We start from the raw sequence: 11873 nt of genomic DNA, 5'->3' as shown, positions 1-11873 counted from the left end.
TTGCGAGAGCTATTGGGTCTGGCTGTATACTATATGCCTCAGCTGTTGGGGCTCTGTACCAGTATCGGTTTGCGAAGGTGTAGTGACGCATTCGCTAAGTAGTGTGACATCTAGAGCTCTGTGAATATTTGAAATTTGTAGGGATGTGCATTTCTGATTTCGAATCGAATACGAATAATTTTGGTCAAACATCGAATCGAATATCGAATCGAATATCGAATCATCGGCATACAGTATTTGCACATGCATGGAGCATAGTAGACAAAAGCAATTGTTATCAAGTAACGATCGTGTTTTTATTTTCATGGACTGTGGAACTTTCAAATTTTCCATGCATTGTAAAAGAAACTAAATGAAGTGACTAGTAATTGTCAATTGACCGTAGCCCTGTTTTGGGGCTCAAACTTGCAAGTTCAACACACACAACACAAAAGAAGTTGAAATTTCACAAATTATTATGAAGAAAGACTAGCTGTTCCACGTGCTCAGGCAACAGACATTCCCTTCATGCACACACCACAGCCCCGGCAGCAGAGAATGCCCTCTCACTTGGCACGGAGGTAGCTGGGATCGCCAAGTAACGGTAGCAAAGTTGTGCAAGGTGTGGGTAGCTGAATCGACCTGTCGTCTGCCACCACTGACAGGGACTCAAGTCCCTTTTCAACAGCACATCATTTGCATATCCTTCAATTTCTCTTTCTGGTTCAAACACTTCGTCTGAGTTTGCAAAGTTGTCAAATGCATTCCCCACCGTGTGTCGTGCCCGCTTGCAAAGTTGGTCGACAGTTGGGGTGCACGGAGTGCCGTTCTCTTGCGATGACTTCGAGCTTTATATTTTGTAATTTTTTTTTATCTCCGATATGCCCAAAAACGGTTTCGAATATTCAAAAATTTTAGAATACTTAGCCCTTGATTCGAATACGAATAATTCAAATTTAATATTCGATTCGTATTCGAAATTTCGAATATTCGCACACCCCTAGAAATTTGTAATATTAAACAATATCTCAGATGCTATTCAAATGCTATTAGCAGCCTATTTTCAGTATTCGAAATTTGTGAATAATACTGAAGCGAGGTATCGTTATTGACATTCTACCAGAGTTAGCTAAAGTACACTTCACGTTACTGTCATTGTCCCGTTGGTAATTAGGGTTTGATGGTTCACAGCGCTCGAGGTGCATTCGTCATCACCCACCATAAGAGCATGCTATCTCACCTACAGAACGACAGAACTGCCAGCGCTGTTTACCAGTTGCTTTAAGAAGGAGTACCAAAGCGTGTCTTGCGGCTGTTCCTAATCTTCCGTTGCCCCTGTCTGTGAACCAGGCGGATGAACACGAAATTGACAGCCGTATACCTGATTCAAAGAGCCCATTGGTGCACTGCTCCGCACAAGAAATTTGTAAACTGAAACCGATTCATTACTCAGAAAAATCACTAAGTGTCGACTTTTTTTTCTTGGAATATTTTCCGTTGAAGGTCCTGATGCGTAAAACAGAGGCTCCATATGCGTGCAAAGTAAAATTGAATAGTTAGAATGTTTATTTAATTAATGAGCGTATGAAAATGAGACGCTCACTACTCAGTTCATGGCCGATGTCCCGAGGATCTTTACCAAACAGAAATTCCTTCAATGGCATCACCTGTTCACGTATTATTCAGCTGGGGGACTTTCGTGAAACACTAGGTATGTGTACTGTAAACGTACTTTTATTCGCGATGTATCAATTTTTGCGAATCTAGCATTCAGTTATGTAGTTCAGTTATTCAGTTGTATCAGTTAGTCAGCACAAAGTTATTTGTGACTATTTAATCTCGCGATTCTAGGGCTGTTTCATTTCGCGCGATAAACGTCACACTTGTGTTCATGAGTACAGTTTTTCGAGATTTTTACCAGGTGCGAAATTCGCGAAGGTTAATACATCGCGAATAAAAATAGGTTTACAGTATAGTATTTATTTACACATCAAACACCTTATAGTGGAAAATAATTAGGGCCCTCAGTTTTCGGGTAAAACCCGATAAAGCCCGTTTTTACCCCCCGATTTACTTCAAAATAGTTCGGGTTTAACCCGATAAAACCCGTCAACCGGGCTTGCGAAAGTGCAAACCAAGGACTTGAGCCGCACACGCGCGAACTACAGCAATCGCGCGACCGCTCCCGACTTGCTCCCGACCGCGCCGCGTCTTACTGGTGCAGTAAACAAAACACGTCGGGTTTGGATTTGTGGACGCTTGCATGCAGGTCGGATTTCTAGCGTGAAAAATGTTCCTTCGGTAGGCGTCACCATTTGAAAGTTGGCTTCACCTAACGCTTCCGTGTATTGCGGTCAAGCCCACTTCAACGAATGCTTAGTGTTGCTGTACGTTTGTAGATTTAGCGGAACTTTTCGATTCATTTATTTGTGTTACGGGGAAGCCATCTTTAACCTATGACATCATACACTTTGTTTAGTGATATATTAGGCTAGATTAGTGCGGCTGTGGCAGCTTGCCTCGCACTCCCAACTTCATTATCAAAGCGGTCATGGCCCTATTAATCTAACCTAACTTCACTAAACAAAATACAGAAACTTCCTTTCCTTCCTTTCCCCGATACCTTTAAACCCGATATTTACCCCCCCCCCCCCACGATTTTCACAAAAAATAAAACCCTATAACTGAGGGCCCTAAAAATAATCTGTTATATGTGCTTGCATTCATCTCTTCAGCCGCATCTCAATCAACATTGTTTGCGATGTTGAGCCCAACCCAATCACCGAACGTGAATATCGCCAACCCAATTCGAGAAAATATCGGCTGTCATCCACGCCTTTTTGTTGGCTTTGTTGCCAAAAGGGTGGAGGAGTCCCCTTAATGGAGGGTACCCCCCAAAAAAGTGGAGGATGGAGGGTCCCCTTAAAACATCAAAACTTCTTGCTTTGCTGACCATGAGCACGCTGTATCATTCCGTGTGTTTGCGCAGTCCATTTATGTGATTTCTTCCTCGTTCCTCTGGCACAAATACCATCTTTTAATAATGACCTTACAAGTAATAAGTAAACCTAACAAGTAAACATATACCTGACATGCCAGCAGCACCTGACTGGTCGCTTCCTGGCTGATTCATAATCGGGAGTCAGATGCAGCCGGGTAATCTCGTTCAAATAAAGTGTTGTAGGTACATGTTCATGTGTTCGAATTACAGGGTGTTCTCCCCCATTCAAATACACATGACTTTGACAGGACCTGAGACCCAGTCGGAATTATCTGGAAGTTTGAAACAAGAGATTTAGAATTGTAACGGGATTGCACTGTACATCAAGCACATCTTAGCTTACTCTACCATGCTTGCTTGCCAAACGGTTGGTTAAAAAGTAGGGGTGTGTGAATATTCGAGTTCTCTAATTCGAATCGAATATCAAACGCTCGAACTATTCGATTCGCGAATCGAATATCCAATATATTCGATTTTTCGAATATTCGACTATTCCACGAATATGAACGACGCAACCCGAAAGTGGGCTTCACCTGATGCTTCCGTGCATGAGGTGAAGCCTCCTTTACGAAATTGCTCTTGCTGCAGGACCAACACAGGTGGGACATTGTTTAGTTTAAGATAAAGTTATCCAAAGTTAGTTTTGTAGACATCGTCTGTGAGAGGGGTGGCGCCCCTCCCACATGCAGTTTAACGGTGCCGACGAGGGACTTTGATTTAATGTCTGTGAGGTTGCCTTTAAAAAGTTAGGACTCTCGAATAATGACTACATCTCACGAACAAGAAGGGGTCTTAAAGATGTTCTTTACGTCTAAAATTTCAGTAGTGCAACTTCCTAGGGCGAGTGCAAAGAAACTAAAGGGTGTTCATGGCAAAGCTGAGGCAGGATGTCAATTCGTTTGTTTCAGAAATGGCCTGTGGTTGTCTGAAACAATTACAACATCATCCGTATAACGTGCTACTGCCTGACATAAAATTTTGAAATGAAGGTAACCACTCCAGTACTCCAGCAAGTGTAGGCTCACCTGAAAAGCAGGAAGCACTCTCGTGTAAAATTAAAGAGTAGGGGCTTTTAGCAGAATTGCATGTCTCTCTTGTGACAGTTAATGCCAGAAAAATTGCACTAAAGCCATGGGCTACAAAATGGAAACTTTTAGTTACATATTGTAAATTTTGAACGAATATTCAATTCGGTATTCGGAATTTTTTCCTCCACTCGATTCGATATTCGATTCCACTTAAAATATTCGGATTCGCGCACCCCTATTAAAAAGAAATCGTAAATGAGAAATCGTAGTGTGGGGTGTACTGCATAAATTGTTTGGGCCGTAACCTTTGACAGTAATAATTAGAGGGAACTTCCAGAACATTCTGAAAGCACTTTCTGTATAGGCCCACTTCTGTTTCTAAACATGAAGGCACATCTGTGCATGTGCATAGAGCAGACGTTGCTGGTGGGCAAAAGGGAGTAGGAAACAGTATGGTGTGTACGGCGTATTTGACCTTTTTGTACTGCGTAGCACGTCCAATAGCTAAACCACTTTCCGACGTGCCTTTAAGAACAACCGTAAACACCCAGTGACGCGATAGCACAATTTTTGCCCACCAAACAGGACAGCAGTGCCACTGGATCACTATGACATCAAGCAGTAAAGTGAGTCTAGTATTTGGTCGTCGAAGTAGATGTACAGTCACCTGACATGTGGTTTGAATGTCTTGTTCTGACTTTGCCTGAAAGATTGCAGGTTAGATGTAATCATTGTAGACAAGGAAAAATGCTTTGTATTTCTCATCTCATTCTCATGGGCACTATAGTTTTCATGCTTCCGGATCAAAGGAAGTGACAATTGTCACGCTACCTGTATTGATTATTTGAGAGCCAGGAAGCAACTTTTGCTTCATGTTACACATGGCAAGAGAGATACAGGAAGGGACACTGTCACTTATTTGAAGATTATTGAAACAGTTGTATTTGCTTTTTACTTCTTACATCTAGAAAGAAACGAAGCAGCAGTTGTTGAAGGCGTTGTCGTCGCTGCCAGCCCCCAAAAATGACTATGAGATCGTGGTTCCTGAAGATGATCCATCAATGGATGAGACAGTAGTTGAAGAAAGGCTTGTCGAAGATCAAGCAGAGATAGATGCCTTGGAGGAACAGGAAAGACTCAGGAAGTGTGAGTACATGGCAGTAACCACTGTATGTTTACTCTATCACATAACAGAATTCATAATGAGTCTTGGCACCTGAAAACTCATATGGCCACATGTGTATGTGTTTCACGTTCTACCAGATGCCTGGTCTTATTGCAAACACATCTATTCTACAAAAGTTCCCCCACTGCTTTCAGGTAGTGTGATGCAGGTCGTCATAATTTTCTTCCTCGCTGAGTATGAGCACCATTGTTTGACTCTGGAGAAGAAAGAAAACCTTGTGCCAAATTCATGAAATTATATTTTTATGAAATATGTTTAAGTAAAACCGACGTATAACAATGTTGGCAGTTATCACGAATTAGATTGTTATACGAGAGATATCGGTGTGTAAGTAGGGCCAGAAGTTTTCGGGTTTTACTCTTTTTCAGATTCGGGGAGTAAAAATCGGGAAATACGTTTATACCCTAAATTCCTGCAAATATCAGGTGAAATTCTTTGCACTGTGCCAGTGCATTGTGGTGCAGAGAGAAATCGGGTCTTATATTAGGACGATAAGGTTTTGGGAAATACTTTTTCTCAATTTGGGGTGTAAAAATCGGGTGCTATATATTGGATGGCCAAATTCATGCAAATTCAGGTGACTGACAGCAGGATGCATTTTCCAGTCCAAAAGCTTTATTTTGTATCGGTACAGTGGAAGGATTCTTATACTATTAATATGTAGTGCGCAACCAGAAAAGGAATTCTTTCTTAAATGCATCACTTCAATGCTTCTAATACAACAGCAAAACCTTACAACACAGCTATGACATGGTAACACATGTACTCTCTCAAAATGTTTTAAAAATTGAAAGGAATGAAGGTGCAATTGTTAATATGATGTCATCTGTAGTTACCATCCTTTGTTAACATACAGCATCATTGCCATCCTCAATGTCTCTGCACCCACTGACGAACGGTCGGGCCTCTGAACGTAATGCAGCTGGCTGAAGGTGCACTCAACGTCACAACTCCCATTGGGGATACACAGTAAGCTCAGAGCTGCTGACCTCAGATTAGGGTACTTTGTGTTCTTCACGCAATATTCCATGATGCCCAGGCCATCATTTGTTGGGATGTCTTCTTTTAGGTACTGACAAAGTTCTTCTTGCACAGATGCAGGGTCAGTTACAAGTGAAAAGAAGCTCTGGTATGATTCGAACTCAAGTTCAGTTGAGTGCCCAAGTTCACCGTCTGCATGCTCCAGACTTATTCCTGCAAAGCAGACAGCGCGCACAAAATCGTGTATTGCACCTTCTGATTCTTTTTCCTTGCTCCACTGTCTTACCATAATGTCGAAGATGGTTTGTTGTTTCGTTTTCGCCTGCTCGGCCTTCTCGAAGTCTGCTTTCAATTTACCATGCCGTGCCGACGCCACGTGCTCTCTGATGCAATCATAAGGCTTTTTTGCTGGATCTGGCAAAATCTCCAGGCAGCAGCACTTGCAGATCAACGTGAATTCCGCAGGTGTTTCACCGGAGTCCTGAAAAGCGTCCAGGCGCGCCTTCTTCTTAACCTCAAGATCTGAGTACTCCCTCGCCCAGTCGTGGGCTGTCTTCTTTGGTCTGCCCATCAGGACAGCGGCTTTGATCTCAAGAATAGGCGTCACACAAAGGTGCATGTTGCGAAACTGAACGAAGTTTGTGTGATAAGTGTGACCGAAAGCGTCCGACACGGACGCATCCACAACCGGGGAGAACGCAGAAAGCCCGCCGCTTGGTGCGCATGCGCAAATCAGATGTTGGATTGGATTGACTCGTCGCTCGGCTCGACACGGATTGAGACTGGCCGGTTAGCTCGCGCCCTCCTCTATGTTCTATGTTTGGCCGATTTCTCTGGTTTTACTGACATCGTCGGCGCGCAAATATCGGGTTTAACCCGAAGTCTGATAATTGCACTCGGGGGTACAAACGGGGAGAAATAGGGTTAAACCCGAAAACTTTTGGCCCTATGTATAAGGGCTGTTGCCGGACAAATGCCGTTGTCCGCATGATTCTATGTGGCGTAGTTTTTTAAGTAAAACTCAATTATGCATTTTCTGGGACACCCTGTATAATGACTGAACAATTGCATGCCTTCTCTCTCCACTTCGTGGTCATTAGGGTTGGGGACCATGAACTTGCCTAGTTTTCTTTACCATGAGTTGTTTACACATCAGATGATGCCTCGCTGTACACGATGAATGAGGATGTACTTGTTCCACTTCTAGTCTGAGCAATCACCAGTAATCTAGTCTCTCCTGATTTCATGCCTCACCGAGGAGTCAACATTTTTTGTTACCTTCATTCCATCACGCATCCTCAAAGCATTCGAAGCATTTTGTTTTTGTCCTCAAGTGCAAGAGCTTTTTCACTTTTGTTATTGTTAGCTTGGGAGAACTTCCTTTTTGTCTAGAAAAGTAATGCGAGTAGGACTTATAACAGATAAATCTCTTCTGCAGTGGAAGCGGAACACAAGCTGTTGTCGCAAGTGCTCCAACGTGATCTGCCACGCCCTCAAGATGTGAACGCATCTGTGTTGCGACCACCACAGACGGAACCTCCTCTAACGGAGCTTCAGCGAGCCGAAGAGCTTATTAAACAGGAGATGCTTGTGATGCAGCACCACGATGCCCTGCACAGGCCACCTTCCACTGTTGCTGGATCTCGCAAGGGTGCAGGCGGCATGGAAGAGGCGCAGCACTTGGCATACCTGGAGAAACACCCCTACGAAAAATACACCTCTGAGGACTTGGAAGCGGTTAGTTGAATATCACACAAGCCTAGGAAGCTATACAAATTTGCATATGGCATTTTTAGTCGCTGACGGGGTATTCGGATTCCTAGGAGCCTGCAATTGAGGCAAATTATCTAGGGCTGTGTGAATAGTGATTTTTGGGTCCGAATCAAATACGAATCAAATAGTAAAATCTTCGAATAGTAGCTAATGGAGTAATGTCGAATGCCACGCACAAGTGTGTGCTTATTGCTGAATAGTAAGCAAAAGTCTGCATTGAAACCAGGTGCTCTGTTTTAGTTTGTGAAACTCTGACTCCAGACTATGTCCTGGCTAGCTTTGCTACACCAGGAAAATCTAACTTTCCATCACCTGAAACATATACGAAGAGGGGAGTCAAGCCTTGTAGATCACATAAACAAAATACAGAAACCGACACTGAAGATTTTTGTTTAAGTTTAATTTGTACAAGCTTTCGCGTGGAGGTCCACGCTTCCTCAGGTACCTGTTTCCATCATCTGTAAGGGAAAAAGTTTGCACACCCCCCTAAATGTTATCTTTGATTAGTGTTTCACATATCTCATTGATGAACACATTTGTGCTAGAATTGTCCTGAAAATTGTAGTTCTGGATGGAGTCTAGTACCCAGACATAACGTAGTCGACCATGTGATGAAATCCCTTTTTCTATGATGTCATAGCTGGTCCAGCTAAAGCTCAAAATAACTTCAACTTCCCTGCCAACATTTGCTAAAATATTTCTCAAAAGTGGCAGTTTTCAGGGATCCCTCAAATCGCACTTTTAAACCATGCTTGCAACCCGGCAGCACTGGCAGACGTGTAAACTAGGTTTCACCTAATACTCAGAGGCATAAGGTGAAGCCACCTTGCAGGATACGTTTGAGTCGCGAAAGTGTAATGTATGCTTTGCCTAATGCTCAGACGCATGAGATGAAGCCAGCTTGCAGAATTTCGAATATATTCCAGTATTCGATAAAGTGTTGTTCGGTTTAAATATGAATAGCGCAATACCGTTATTTGGCACAAACATCTAATGTTTTGAATATTTGCACAGCCCTAGAACTATCGTACAGTTCAAATTTTTAGTAAGTTGCAAAAATAACCATTTTCCTGACAATATTTTTTATTTTTATTTGTGATCAGGTCAGAATACTGTCTCTGCATATCTGCTTCACTGAACGAGACAGTACATTGTGATTAATTTGTGCAAGTTTAGCCTTATGAACCGTTGAATTGTCAATGAGCATCAACAATATCCTCCTATTTTTTCTACTCTTGGCACATAAGAAAGGAACACACTGCTTGTAATGGCAATCGTGGCCCTCTCCCCCGGTGTACATAGCCCTTCTCAAATACAGTAGAACCTCGTTAACTGGAACTCGGATATCTCGAAAAATCGGTTAAGTCGAAGGTTTCTTGCGTTGCAGAATTATCTCCCATACTTACCAGGCATTTATCACCGCGTATATCAAAAGGTTTTCGAGACGAACTTCGGGCATCTCAAAATCTTATCAGGAAAAATTTTGAAAATGTTGGTAACCATCGCACGGCAACCCCATGCTGGCATTCGCCAAAGTTATTTTCTACCTTTCTATCAGGTGCGTAGTGGAGCGTGAACCAGTGCCTTTACCAAGTGCATCTGATGTAGCATCAGCGCTGGATATGACATCACGCTATTTTTTCTTCTGAGGAAAATGCGGACACTGTGTTTGAACCTACGGCCAGATCGAAAGCGATGCCAACAGTCCTGCTCTAGGAAACAGTTGCAAGAGTGAATTACTGACTGCTTTCAACCCTAACTTGCTTCATAATCTCTGTAAGGGAATTCTTGTGATCATATGAGTCTTGTATTTCCTTCAAAGTCGTAACAGCCACGGCGCTCTGGCAGCTTTCTCCGCTGTAACATCGGATAGGCATCAGGAACATAACATGATGAGTATGGCAACAGTAAAGATTTAAATTACACCAATATAAATGCGTCTTAAAGTGACACCGGTACCGCAAATGTACAACACGACTCGAAGTGCGTCCCAACACGTCTGCATTCGCTCCCTGCGCCCAAGCCCACTTCCAGCAGAGCGTCTCCCGTTAGTTCGAACTCCGCTTTATTCGAAACAAATATCCAGCCCCCTCGAGTTCGAATTAACGAGAGTCTAGCGTATTAATGTATTGGCTTAGCATAAGACATACATGCCTGTATGCATATGTGCAGTCAAATTATTTTTACGATGAAACAGTGTGATGTTCTCATGAGAAAAGCTGAAAACTGCGCTTGAAAAATCTTTCATGGACAGTGAACCCCGGTGCTGGTGTTATAAGTGCTGGTAAAACAGACAGAATGGAAGTAAAGGGCAATGGCATGTTCAGAACGTGGGATGGTTTAATTATGGGCACATCTCAGAAAGAAAAGGAAGGCAGCAACTGCTCTCTTCTTGCACTGACAATGCCTTCAGCATTTGTCATGTAGGCGAGAAGCTGCACGGTTTCACTGTGCTCCCACAACAGACATCACGTGTGAGTTCCTGGAGGTATTGCATGGTTTGGAACCTCCTGATTCATTAGCGCAGTAAAACTGCGATTCTTGCCAATATTGTTTGACTGTGCTTATCATGTGTGATTGTTCCCGCAATGTTTGTGTTCAGCTCTTCTTTCGTTGCATGGAAAATATCCGCGCATGCATCTCAAAACTTTGTTGTGCCGGTGCCGACGCACGCGTGTCGTGAGCAAAATCCTTCCATGTGGGTCAGGCTTAAAGGGGTTGAGAAACCACACGGATAGAACGTTGTCTCTGGCAGGCTCTGTATGTCTCGCTCCACACACTTCATGCACAAACCGTGTATTCACACGAGCGACATTCCCCCAGAAGCGGAAGATGCGAAAAGCGTCATAGCTTTCGGCTGTCACGTGAGCGCGAGCATTTAACGTCGTGTCTTCATGCACACCGCTAACCGTGGGGAATATTCTGCTACACAGCCACAAGATATTCCGTAGCAGACGACAGGAAAACATGCTGCTGGTGTCGTCTGCTAAGTGCGCAGTACGCCATTCCCGATATTCCGCACCGTGTGAATGCTCAACATCACACGGGACGGAACTTCGGCCCTGTGAGCAGTGTTGTCGCTTTTTCTTCCACTAGAATCTTCCGTGAGGATGTCGCTCGTGTGAATACACGGAAAGTCACACCTCCCACATCCTATAATTTTTTATGCTACCGAGTTTGAAAAATCTCTCATTTCCGAGGCCCCGCCGACCGTGGCGCCAAACGGTGCAACGCAACTCCATGAAGTGACGCTTCGGTTGGTTGCTCCTTGGTTCTGCGTCGTAGCGCTTCCGCTCATTTCCAGTTTGGCGCGCCGCATCCCCACGCTTGCAGCGTCTGTTTATCTGGCGTCGTCATGAGGATGGGGACTCCGTGGTGGACGGTCACAAAAACGGGGGAAGAATACACTCGTTCTTCCCAGTTCCTCCCCCCAAGTGTTGGTCATAGTCGGATTATCGAGTTGTCATAATAATGAGGGGCCTTTACACGGGACCCACATTGGGAACAAACGGTGTCGCAGAAAAGTGGTCATCAACGGAGGATGTCATACTAATGACTGTCATGTTAACGCGTGTCAACTGTATTGCATTTCTGGATCGGCGTTTTACAGCAGTTCTCTTATCTAGGAGAAGAACGAGTATTGCACTACTGGCAGGGTGTCTACCAACCTGGAAAAGAGGGCATTGTCAGGGAGTTTTGATGTGACTGGAAAAGTCAGGGGATTGTCAGGGAATTTGGCCAAAAAGCAACTGAAGTCAGGGAAAACCGCAGACAAGCGCTGTGATCAATCGCGTGTGCCGACTGGTGGTTGAGCGGCGATGCCGCAGCATTATTGCCGTGAGTAGCAGTTTGCCAATACGACAAGCTCTGAGGCAGAAAAGCAGGATAGACCCTCACTAATATATACTTAATAAATGGTCTGTTT

General features: G+C 43.8%; 1 protein-coding gene across 1 annotated transcript in view; it reads left to right on the top strand.

The window, feature by feature from the left end:
* LOC135388451 (cell division cycle 5-like protein) overlaps positions 1-11873 on the top strand; it is a 63124-nt gene that overhangs the window by 31405 nt on the left and 19846 nt on the right. The window contains exons 9-10 of the mRNA XM_064618022.1: positions 4977-5154; positions 7614-7912. Of these exons, the coding sequence (XP_064474092.1) occupies positions 4977-5154; positions 7614-7912 (477 nt within the window). The remainder of the gene's footprint in view (positions 1-4976; positions 5155-7613; positions 7913-11873) is intronic.

Source organism: Ornithodoros turicata, chromosome 3 (genome assembly GCF_037126465.1).
Source record: "Ornithodoros turicata isolate Travis chromosome 3, ASM3712646v1, whole genome shotgun sequence".
NCBI classification, from domain to species: domain Eukaryota; kingdom Metazoa; phylum Arthropoda; class Arachnida; order Ixodida; family Argasidae; genus Ornithodoros; species Ornithodoros turicata.
Note: the sequence above shows the minus strand (reverse complement) of the source record. Positions and strands in the feature narration are given on the sequence as shown.